We start from the raw sequence: 13319 nt of genomic DNA on the forward strand, positions 1-13319 counted from the left end.
CTTTTAGTAAAAAATACTTATTAAATACCCATTATGTGTAAGGTACTAAGCAGGACACTAAGAAGACACAATGAAGTTTGACCTGTGTCCTTAAAATGATAACTGACACTGAAACCTGCAATGACACTCCCACCGTGATGAGCACCGCATGCGAGGCATGGACCACAAAGGGAACACAGAGGAAAGCAGGGCTGTTTGAATAGTGTTTTGCAGAAAATGGTTGCCTGTACCAAACAGCAACTGGGCACCATTACAAATGGGGTTCAGAGATGTGCAGAAATATTTTTTAAAGATTTCTCTATTTGAGAGAGCAGAGTGAGAGGGGTGGAGGGAGAATCTCAAGCAGACCCCACACTAAGTGTGGAGCCCCACTCAGGGCTCGATCTCATGACCCCGAGCTCACTACCTGAGCCAAAACCAAGAGTCAGTCACTTAACCGACTGCACCACTCGGGCACCCCTGAAGTATTTATAAAGTTCATAATACAATACGTTCACCAAGTCAAGAAAGCTCTGTTGTCTCTACAGTTAACCAGTCTTTCTCTTCTTCTCTTCTTTATCCATCTGTCTCCACCCTACTGACTGTCCTGAGCACTTTCCCAATTGCGAGCTGTTTCATTACACTTCAGTGACACACTTTAAACACAAACACAAACATTTACAAAGGACTCCTCTGTATCATTAGTACATATATTGCAAAGTAATGGTAGCAACTCGTTCTGATATTCTCTGGCTCTGGAACCTGGCAATCAGTTATACCAATGACACTCTAGAAAGGGAATTTCGGGGGACATGAGTAGCATTCTAGCTTTCAAACATTCTTGAGATTTGTACACTATGCTGCTCCTTGCCTAGTTACATGATCGCAGTCTGCTGCCAAGAAACACAAAATACACTTAGCTTAGAAAACTTTTCTTTTCTGGAAGTCCACTTGATTTGTATGAAAAATTAATTTGTTCCTAAAGTCTACTGTAATATAGCATGCAAAATGCTTCAGGAAAACCTTTCCCTAAAAAAAACTGCCCAAAGATCTATTACCCACATGTCACTTATATTTTCACTTAGTTACGATGGCTTTTGATTCTGAATATCATTGTGGTGACATACATTTTTCATCGACCTTATAGATGAAAGCACAAGTCTAAACTGTGACCTAAAAATAAAACAACTATATGTTATAGTATGTGATTGAACCGTATCGTTTTAACTGCACATCCAAATTGCATATTTTATATTCAGAGGCAAAGAGTTGATTCACACATTCATTTTTGTCATTTTACTTCTGGCAAAGATCTCAGAAGTAAATGACCTTTTGTGAATTATGAACAAAATTCTATAAGGCTAAAATTAAAATTATTCTTATTCCTAGCCACACTAAGAACCAAGGCTATAGCCCCAAGTTCAAATAATCACATCACAAGAATTATTCTCTGTTCTCTGTAACTCAGCAACATAAAACCATTCCATCTCAATGCTTCTTATAGTGATATGGATGTAAATGACTGAAACTGTCCTCGTAGGTGGTTTGTAAGGACTATAATTTACTTTGAGAGGTGTCATCTGTCTTCATTACTATGCATTAGCTATCATCACATTCCATCAAAGAAAAATAAATTAAAATCAAGGTAAATTCTTAAAATGATAGTATACTAAGATTTTCTTGGCATCTTTGATCTCAAGTGATAAATCTTTGACCTTTATTAATAACATTTAACTGTGTCTGTAGGAGAACATTTTTACAAACGGCTAAACAGCTATAATTAAGGGTTAAGATAACACTGAGGAAAATAATCTCTGGCTACAAACCACTCTTATGGGGTGTGTTGTCCACAAGCAATTGCCTGAAAATCTGAAAAGGCCAGCACAAATATGATTAGCTGGGACAAGGTCGTTTTTCAGTCTGGTGGCTTTCAAACTGTTTTGTGCATCCATGGCTGCCAGGCCCCCTCCATGCTTCAACTAGAGCAGTCCAGGTTTTATCAGTCCTAAAAACTATAATTCCATAGAATATATATTTGTAATCAATGTAATGTTTCTTATTGTCTTGGAAACCATTGCCTCACTTAAAATAACCATCACTTGATAATTACCTACCACAGTCAACCTTATTTAAATTTTGTTTAAAATTCAAAGGTATTTATATTCCAGTACCATTAATCCTAGCATCCTCCCCAGTTCTTTTTACTTGGTCTCATTTTAATCGTGGTGTAAGAGAAAGAAATCTCAGAAAATACAAAGTTCCCATTCTTCTCTCCTCACCATTTTAGAAACAGTCAATCCCCAATAAGCAATTTTTGAACAAATAATTTATAGGTAGTTAGATATATAGGGAGAACAGTTTTCTTTTTTTTTAGATTTTATTTATTTATTCATGAGAGAGAGAGAGAGAGAGAGAGGCAGAGACACAGGCAGAGGGAGAAGCAGGCTCCATGCAGGGAGCCCGACGTGGGACTCGATCCCGGGTCTCCATGATCACACCTTGGGCTGAAGGCAACGCTAAACCGCTGAGCCACCCGGGCTGCCCGGGAGAACAGTTTTCTTCAGGAGAAACTCAAACTCTCTGAAATAATATCTAACAATTCCGAAGTAAGACATGGATAGGATGCTAGCTAAGTTCCCTCCAAAATTAACACATGTCTCATTTGCTTTAAGTTTTCTTACAGGCAAAGTATAGGATTGTAATTCCTTCATGCAAATTCAAGGGGGTTTTTCTGCATGTGATAAAACATAAGGTTTTTGTTGTTGTTAAAGTTAACAAAAATTCAACTCACCAATATTTAGACAGATCAGTGAACTTTGTGCATCACATTATTGGAACAAGTAATCTGTGCTGAACTTGGGTATCTGGAACCAGGATGGTTCTCAGAAAAAAAAGAAGGGGTATTGGGTAGGCAAAGCAATAAATCCTGACCACACCACTTAAGGCTAACATTGAATGGTTTAAGATACAATAGCAGTTTCTTGTTTTGCCCATCATTTCAAATAATCCCACAAAGATTTTTTGGAACATGAGCTGTACACTGTCATTGAGATGATAAAAAATGGCTTAAAGGAGGCTTCCACTTCAAAGACACAAGATGTATACCCATTAACCAAATAAATAATAGTAAGGTATCACATGATAAGGTCCCCGTACAACTGGTAGACATACAGCATATGTAAACAGACAGTGCTGCATGATTCAGAGAAAAGAGAGTTCTCTGAGGGTGAGCATGGGGGGGAGGATGGAGAGTTTCACAGAGAAGGAGGGACCTGAACGAGAACTTGAAAGATAATAGAATTTAGATACATAAACTGGCTTTGGAAGGGAGTCACAAAGTGTACACTGAAGGAAAATACCAGATTTATTCAGGCAAAGCAGTGGGAAAAAATCATTTCTCTTTACTCTGTCCATATTAAAATTCAAAATATTTCAAAGCAGTCAGAGATTTTGGAAATTGTTGACTGATTTAAAAACATCTTTATGTTTCCTGATATCAGAAAAAGGCCTTAAGGGAGAAATGGCTTCTAGATGGAGTCAGCAGCGGAAAAGAACAGGAAGAGATGAAGAAACAAAATCAACAAGACCAGCACCAGATCCAGGTTCTAGAACAAAGTATCCTCAGGTATGACCCTCACTGAGACACTCCACAACTTCTTTTAGTTTGACTTTGCATATATAAGAGCCATTCTTATTTTTAGAGACAAAATCAGATCTTCCATTTGGATTTCTAATAAAGGCTAAGACAACACCAGAAGACAACAGATATATTTTTTAAATACATAGTAGTGACTTACCCAAAGCTCTCCAGGCCTATTTCCTCATCTATAAAACGGTAGTAATAATATCTTTTGTAGTTATTGAGCAAATGAAAAATATATGTATTTTGTATATTGTAGCTCAGCTACTGGCACCTACCTGGCACATAACAGGTGATCATAAAACAGTCTTTCCCAGCCCCATCCCCCACTCTCACCTTAGGACAGGTGACAGCCCTACAGGTGTGTTTACACTGTGCCTCCATCACCCTTCTCCCAGGCTCTCCCCAGTCACAACCATACTTTGGAAGAGAAGACACCATAGGAATACTTTACTAGCATTTTCTCTCTTCTTCTTCCCTAATTACTGGGTCGCAAGTGTTGACCTCACTTCTCAATGTCCTTCCCTGCCCATCACACACCATCGGTACTAAGTCAGCAACTTATGACATAACAAGGAAAGTTTTTAAATTGCTTTGGCTTAAAATGAGGTGATGGATATGAAAAAATTGAAAAGCTGGAATAGAAGATGGGGTTATTAGTATTATCACAAAATACAGATAGCATGGAAGAAAGAAAATGTTAGAACCATTTTCTAACCTATGCATGGAAAAAAGATGGGATTTCTTATGGCATAATAATGACAACAATTTAAAGCCTATGGATCTTTGAAACATAGGTAGCTTTCAAAATCTCACTCACCGCGACTTTGTTCTCTTTGGTGAGAACTATAGGAAAAGACCTGCAAAGTGAAAATATCCCATAGCTAAACGACCACATTCTGTCCATCCTCAGCACACTATACGGACAGATTGCATTAGGCCTCAAATTGACAACATGGAAAAAAGCTTCCTTTTTAAACTGATTTTCATTTTGCTTGCCTAATTTCATGCACTTATATACTTAAGAGCTAAAATCATTGACTACTCATTGAGATGTTTTTAAACTAACAGTTCTTTAAAAGTTATATTGTAATCATTGAAATGCTTACATTTACAACTCCTCCGTTGGTTGCTCAAAGATGTGAAGTGCTTCTGAATAGTAGATAACAAATACTTAAAAATAACTCAAAAAATCAACTCTAAAGTTTGGAAAGCGTGATCCTCCATAAGGCATCCCTTAGCAAGAGCTTCTTACCAAAGTCTGGCTTAGCTGATGATTACTTTCTCATCGTCAATACAGAATCCTTTTCTCAAAGGAGTTCTGGATTTAATCCCTGCATCCCCTGCACTCTGTAGACACCTCCATGCTTCCCTTCAGAGCCTCCTCATTAAGAATCTTTGCCCCTATTGAACACCTACAACTTTCTCTGCACTTGATGATAATTGAAGTGGCTACATAGACTCCATTAACAAGTTTGGGCAGCATTGTAAGTAATCCCAGAGAATTTACTAGGGTTCTACTGATTGCTTTCAGTCCATGCCTGAATGCTCTGAGAAGCACATAAGCTTCTAGCGGTATTGACCGTGGATTGCCTAGTTAGAGCTCCTATCTGACAAAAAAAAAAAAAAAAAAAAACAAAAGGAGAAAGAGGAGCCAGAAGAGGTAGAGAAACCATATTTACCAGCCATATTACCCACCAGATACTTTACGTATATCATCCCATTTAATCTTCATAACCCTGACACAGTGTCATCATCTTCACTTTTTGTGCAGAGGTTGAAAAATTCACACAATTAGGAAGTGGAGGATCAGAAACTAACTCATTTGACTACGCTATGCTGCCTATAGAGTGACAGCACACAGCATTCCAGACCACACTCTATGGTCTGAAGAGTTATTATCTTTTATAGGAAGTCTCTAATATCTATATTAAATTACTAGTTACGTGTCTATACATTACCCAATTTCTGGCACCTTATTATGAATTATGAGGGTTTCTTGTTTTGTTTTAATTGAACTATAGTTGACATCTAATATTATTATATTAGTTTCAGGAACACAGCATCGTGATTCAACAACTGTACATTACACAGTGCTCACCATGATGAACATAGTCACCATCTGTCACCATACAATGTTATTACAATATTATTGACTAGATTCTCTACACTGTGCTTTTCGTGCCTGTGACTTCACTACAACTTTGTTTTGAATCTTTAGGATGTCATTAACCATCAGTGCTCCTTTATTAACACCGAATGATGTCAACCCCTAAATAGAAATAATAGTAACAAGAATGATTCATTTTTAATTGCCCTTGTGCAATTTGCAAAGCACTTGCACTTACATTAAGCCATTTAATTTTCACAGCAATCCTAGAAAGCACTGACACCTCCGTGGCAGACACGGCAAAATAGGCTTGGAAAGGATAGAGGACTTAGTCGAGTTCACAGAAGCATGGGTAAACATGGGCCTCAAAACCAGTCAGGTTTAGTGTTCTCCTGCTGTAAAACTAAAGGAGTGCTGTAAGTGGAAATGTCCTGGAAATGCTGAAACACCTACCACCTCCCAGCAAATTGCCTTGTTTAAGGAATGGCCCTACAAAGGTATTTGCCAAGAGTTACTAAAGAATTTGCATCACTGTGACCCACAAAGCCATGTTTATCTTGTTAAAAATGTGCAGAGAACAGAATGTTCTGAAGCAACATACAGAGAAAAAAAATATCTGTGCCTTGTCTGTATTAAGCAGCCTCCGCTACTGCCCCACATCGTAGAAATCATGTTGCCAGAGCAGCTTTACCTGATAACTGAACATTTTCTTCTCAGATATTTCTAAAGCTGCTCAACATCAGGTTCGTGTTTTTAGATTTAATCTGTCTCCAAAACAACTACCTGCGGCACTTAAAGGAGCTAGTATTACCAGCTAAATAAAGTACATTTTCCTGTTAGCTCCAAGAAGCAACCAAGTCAACCAATGGGGTCGAGCCAGGCACAGCCATCTTCCTTCCCTAAGCAGGGGAAGCATCCCCAGCCCTGAATGTGTTTATCATTTGACTTCAATGACTGCTCAAGGGTGACATTTGCCATCTGCCAGGCCTCTCAGCTAGAGGATAAGATTTTAATGGGAACATCAAAATAGAAACGTTGCTGTTCCTTCAGGGTCTGTAGCAGGACCAGACTGCCCCTGGAGTTTTCATTCCTACTACTATACTTCCACAGTCTTGTGAAATGAACTGAAAGAGTGTGGCCTTTGGCATTCAAGTCCCTATTTCTGCCAACCATAGTACATACAGAAGCTTGGATGTGTTCTTTCATCTCTTTGGGCCTCAGTTTCCTTGTCTGTAATAATGGGATAATTATAGTGACTTCACAGGACTTTATCAGTGAAGCAACTTCTTGAGTGCCTGATACATGTAGGTGTTCAAAAAATATTAGATCCTATTCCTTACTAGGAGTCAAAAACAATTGAAAGAAGGACACTGCCTGGAGATTTATCAGGGGCTTTTTATCTTTTGGCCAAGATCTCTCATTTCCTTATGCCAGTACAAAGAATCTTTTTCTTTGAGTAAACTGAGATTAGCACCCAAGTAGGATTCTTTCCATTTGGAAATAATTGATGGGTTTTCTTTATGGCTTGAAGACTGAAATGCTAACAACAGCAGTTAGTTTTTACAGTGTGTGTTATAGACCAGGCACTGTGTTAAGTCCTTCATATAGATTATTTTGTTGAATACCAACAATCACCTTATGAGGTAGATAACATTTAATGGGTGAGAAAAATGACATTTTTAGATGCTGACTTGCCCTGACTCCTACAGCTAAAAACTTAAGACCCAAGATTTAAAATCAAATTAGAAGTCTTAATTATAGAAATAAATTATGCCTCAGATCCTGCAGAAAACTTTTACAGAAGTCAAATCCTGTAAATGCTACCCTTTTACAGCACTTTTTATTTCCAATCCATGCTATGATTTCACTCTTTCACATGCATCATTTTATATAGACGTTCAGATGACTCTCTGCCATATTGAAAACACTCAGAGGTTCCCTGACTCACACCTAACCTTTAAGTAAAGCATGTCTGCTTATTCATCCTCTCAGTTTTTCTTTCAGAGAAGCAACATTTCAGAAAATAAGTAGGTTTCCATGGTTTTTGTCTCAGAGACACATTCTCAGCTTTGGAACAATATTAGTATTTTGCCTGGTGCCCTGATTAATACCTTAGGAAGAAATGTTCCCAGGAGGAAAATGATATTGAACAACTCCTTCTGAATCACTTTGCTTAAATAGACTTTCAATTTGTCTCCCAGATGAGCCTTGTTCTTACTGTGACCACTGAACCACTTACTTCCTGATTATAGGCGCAGGTGCAAATCCAGTGCTGACTTTTTAGTCCAGACATCCATGTGCATACATTTATAGGCTGGCTTAGAAATCCTCTTTTGTCACGTCTGTTGATTCCCTCCATCCAATAGCCTGTACCCCAAATGACCACCATCCCCCCACCAAGCACCCTCAGAAGTATCCCAAGGAACTATGTCATTCACATTCTAGATTCCTCTTTCCTATGCAGCTGCCCAGCTGTTCTCCATGACTCCTGCCAAAATGGTTTACATCAAGCTGCCCTCCAGACACTTGCTACTTTTTGAGCTGTGTCCAAAGACCTCTGACTTCAATTGGAGCACACAGAGCGCCTGACAGAAATGTCACAAGCATAAAATGCAAAAGGTTAACTGCCAAGGAGAATGAGACAAACGCACTGCCTTCCCTTTGAGAAGGATTATCTACTTATGATTAAATGTTCTTTAGTAAGGACCTTTTTTTTTCATATTCTAAAGTGTACTTCTGACCCTCTGCCTTCCTTTAATGAGCTCTCATTTGTCTCCAAATGGTTAGAAACTGCCTGCCCATATGGTACTAATAGGAAGATACATGAAGGAGTAGATTTCTGTGTGATTGTATGTCATGAGAAAATCTGAGGAGCGGGCCGCAGCTACCACTACCCCACATAAAGGAAATTCCTCCACAAAGGGAGATTCAGTATTAGGAAATGCATTCTTCTCAATATCATATAAAGCAATAATCTACTCAGTTAACTCAAAAAAAATAGCAGGTAAGATTCAATTTCAAAAAGGAACTCAAAGGATTGACGTAGAAATATAAAGGTTAAATGATTTTGATGCTGGTTGTGGTTTATCGAAATCCAGCTCATTTGATTTCAATCCAAATTTAACCCTACCTAATGCTCTGATCTACCTGTGAGGTCCACCTGTACCTTAATGAAACTAATGTCGCATCCAATGCAGTGAGGAAGGCTACATATCACATTCCAAATGTTTCTGCCTTCCTGCCCTGACCTAGCCAGCCATATCTAGCATTACATTGTGGGAGATAACACAAGGTGCTCTTTTGTGACAACATGAGAGAGAAGAGAAAGGGAGAAAAGGCAAAAAAAAAAAAAAAAGAGAGAGAGAGAGAGAGAGAAACCACCATTTGTTTCTTCTTCTTAAATTTGCTGTTGCCTAGAAACACTTAAGAAATTATTCTGAAGCAATTACATGAGTCAAAATCATTCCAAGCTTGTTTTTCACTCTCCATATTTGAGTAATTGGTTTATCAGATTTGTAGGAGTTCATCTGTTGTTGTTTTTAATTTCCCAGATATTCTGATTATTTTTAATTCAGGAGATTTTTTTAATTTCACAAAAAGACCAAAATGAATCAGATTTCCAGCAAAAAAGAAGAAGTATCTGTCCCCCAGCCCCCATCAGAAAAAGCCTAGTACAATGCCTAGCACATAGGGGAATACCTGTGACTATGTAGCTTGATAAATAAATGAATGGAAAAATATGGATGATGGATGGATGAAAGGATGGGCAGACTTGAACATATCACCTATTAAAGGGACCAGCTAAAAAAAAAAGGACCAGCTAAAGACTACACAATGACATGAACGTTAAGGAACTAAAAAAGGAAAGCCTCAGAATCTTTAAAAAATAAAAAAAGAGTAAGTACCCAACCATCTTGAGTAAAGGGCAAAGTTACATGACAGTGGTACCCGTGGTTTTTGAGGCCACTGTTGATGGCTCACCATCACTTCACTTTCTCACCTTTCCCTCTTTCATAGGCTGTTTTATTTCCTTGTCCCCTACCTCCCAACCTTCTCTGTTGTTCACACCTACCAATCTCATCCATTAGGTTAGTAGAAATAAGGGTTAAATTTACCCAGAATAAACACTCCCCCACCAAGGTAGGCTTAAAGGTAGAGTAGAATGACACCACTCCACTGTAATTCAATAATAACAGCTATCCTTTATGGAACTTATACTATGTACTAAGCATTATTCTGAGAATGATGGTTCGCTGGAGGAAGTCTGATCACCATTATTTCATATAGAAGGCCACTAGAACACAGAAAACTAAATCCAATAAGTGAAGCCATGAGTCACATGTAGATCTTTCTGACTCCAGACTCATTCCACCATGATCCACTCAGCTTATTCTTGATACAGTTCAATAAACACATATAGAGAATCCCCCACATCAAACCCATCTTCATCTAGAGATTGAGAATCATAGGTGCCTCCAAGCAAATATTTATTTATGTTTACCTCCCTTTAGATCTTTTAACTTTTCAAAGTGATTTTACATTAATTATTTCATTCAAAACACGGTAACTCAGAACAGAAACTTAAAACCATTAGTATGGATGTCATAAATCTTTGGCTGTGTTGACATGAGTAGAGAAGGAACAAAGAAATAAATGAACAAAGGAGAAAGTAGGAGAATTAGTTTCAGTGATCCATCCTCCAAGTCATTACCATAAAGAATGTTCAAAGGCAGAGACTCTTTTGTATAATGTGCTACCAAAGGGCTTAGGTTTCCCCATTCCCCAAGATTGTCGCCCACCCCAGCCTCTTGGCTCAGAAAGCTTCCACACCACACCCCTTGGAATGCATCTTTTTCTGCCATAAGGCAAGTGTCACCTAGTCCATTTAGACCACCCCAGGCTAACTGATCCTTGTTTGTTATTCTATGTTATATTAAGGTTGGAATTTATATTTATTGGTCTTCAAATAATAGGGTCCTGTTCTTGGTATCAAGTATGAACAATTAATACTAGAAACAAAGCAAAAATGAATTGGATAGAAAGTTGAAAACACAGTGGCTGCTCTATAATATTGTTGGAGTCAAATGTTAAGGGTTACAAGGCACAAAGCCGGTAATTATTTCTGAGTAGAGAGAGTCAGTGGCTGTATACATCATTGAATATGTTTTGCCATTTGATAATACGGTTACAAGTAGTTTATTCACTTAAAATATTTTCCTTTACAACCTTTTTTTTAATAAGAAAAAAAACCTCCCCAAATCAGGGGGAAGCACATTTGCAGCTAACTTATCATGTCTTGGCTATAGCAGTATTTGAAGATCACTTGGGACACTCATTACACCTATGCAGAGGTCAGTGTGAATTATTATTGAAATTATTTAGCTCTTAAGTATTTGGCATGTACGACAAGGCTCTCTACAGGCTCTAATTAAAAAACACACACCCATTCGAGAAGCCAGTATGCCATACGGCACCAACCTCCAGAGCATGCATTTATTTGCTATTATTTTAAAATTACATTTGTAATCTGCGCATGAAAGTGGGTGATTCTCTGAAAACCAGTTTGGTTTCTTATTTTTCATGGCAAGTGAAACCCTTGATTTACAAAATACGATTCTGATTAAGAGGGTTTGCTTTCCTGCTAAATTATTATCTTCTAACATTACCTGCCTACATGGTAGTTTCAAATCATGATATATCATCTGTCCATAAGATAATTATTAATATTTACTGAGTTATATTAGGAGATATGATTCACCCATGCAAAAGCTGCTCATATGTAACCATAAATTACTAAGCTTTTCTAAACATCTGCTCTGTTCGCAATTATCAGAGCAGACTGACACGTGTTTCAATGTCACTGCTGGGCCGGCTCTCTGCTCCTTGTTATCTTGAAGCTGCTGTGTTATACTCCTCCTGTTCTTAAATGCTCAGGATTAGAGGCAATAGATCTGGCTCAAGGCAAACTGAGTGTTTGTTGTATGCCAAATGCCCTTTAATTCTCTGGCATGCTTACCCATGGCATGTGATTGTTTGCACTGGTGGGTTAGCTCTTCCTTATTACACACATACCCTTTTGGCAAGGGCTGATAGTAAGGCAATTCTGGTCCTATGCCTATGCATAAAAGTATTCTTCATCTTTTTTGGTATACTTTTATTTCAGTTTGGTGAATAAAATGTGCCTGACACATAGTAAGGACTTTTCAAAAGTTTGTTAAATGTTCGATGAAATTTATCAGACCCATAGTTTTAAAAAATAAAACAACCCCCTTCTACTAGACTGTATGTTGTCAATTTTATAAGAAAATATAGTTTGATAATATCATGAAGCAAACTATCTATAAAGATAAAATATCTTGGGGCACCTGGGTGGCTCAGTGACTGGGCATCTGCCTTTGGCTCAGGTCATGATCCTGGGGTCCTAGGATCAAGTCCTGCATTAGGATCCCCACAGGGTTGGGGATCCATGGGTGGCTCAGTGGTTTAGCTCCTGCCTTTGGGCCAGGGCGTCGTCAAGTCCTGGGATTGAGTCCCGTGTCAGGCTCCTGGCATGGAGCCTGCTTCTCCCAATGCCTGTGTCTCTGCCTCTCTCTCTCTCTCTTTCTCTGTGTGTGTGTCTATCATGAATATATAAATTTAAAAATCTTTAAAAAAATAAAAAGAAAAAATCCCCACAGGGAGCCTGCTTCTCCCTCTGCCTGTGTCTCTGCCTCTCTCGCTGTGTCTCTCATGAATAAATAAATAAATAAAATCGTTTTTAAAAAAATAAAATATCTTTAACCTTTGATCCATAAGTAATAGCTTATTTGCCCATTACCTATGACCAACACACCACAGTCAAGATTACCTGATTGAAGTCATCAACTACATATACTCAATAGTATCTGTCGTGATTCTAAAGCTATTCATTTAAATGAGGTATGGTTAAAAAATAAATAAAAAGGGATGCCTGGATGACTCAGTGGTTGAACACCTGCCTTTGGCCCAGGGTGTGATCCTGAAGTCCCAGGATTGAGTTGCACATCGGGGTCCCTGCATGGAGCCTGCTTCTCTCTCTGCCTATGTCTCTGTCCCCTGTCTCTGTCTCTGTCTTTCATGAATATATAAATAAAATCTTAATTTTTTTAATTTTTATTTATTTATGGTAGTCACAAAGAGAGAGAGAGAGGCAGAGACACAGGCAGAGGGAGAAGCAGGCTCCATGCACCAGGAGCCCAACGTGGGACTCGATCCTGGGTCTCCAGGATCGCGCCCTGGGCCAAAGGCAGGCACCAAACTGCTGCGCCACCCAGGGATCCCTAAATAAAATCTTAAATAAATAAATAAGTAAATCTTTCTTTTTTCATTGTAAACCTTAGCCATTCAGTATTAACTAGCTATCATCAATATAAATCATGTCAGATTTGATAGATGATTTAGAAACATGTGAATTCCTTAATCACTAGGCGCAAAACTGACTTATTTTTCTATTTTTACTGGCTAACTACCTGAAATGCAAGATACTAATGAGTAATTTTGCAAATCAAAGAAAAATATTTGGAAAATCTCATAGAATTGGTCACTCAGAGATTCATCTCCATAAGACAATGC

The 13319-nt window shown here is 38.3% G+C and overlaps 1 protein-coding gene across 1 annotated transcript in view; it reads left to right on the forward strand.

Annotated features, from left to right (window-relative positions):
- The window catches only part of PALMD (palmdelphin), a 49777-nt gene that overhangs the window by 19484 nt on the left and 16974 nt on the right, over positions 1–13319 (forward strand). Inside the window, exon 3 of the mRNA XM_077905568.1 lies at positions 3480–3604. Within this exon, the coding sequence (XP_077761694.1) occupies positions 3480–3604 (125 nt within the window). The remainder of the gene's footprint in view (positions 1–3479; positions 3605–13319) is intronic.

Source organism: Canis aureus, chromosome 8 (assembly GCF_053574225.1).
Source record: "Canis aureus isolate CA01 chromosome 8, VMU_Caureus_v.1.0, whole genome shotgun sequence".
NCBI classification, from domain to species: Eukaryota; Metazoa; Chordata; class Mammalia; order Carnivora; family Canidae; genus Canis; species Canis aureus.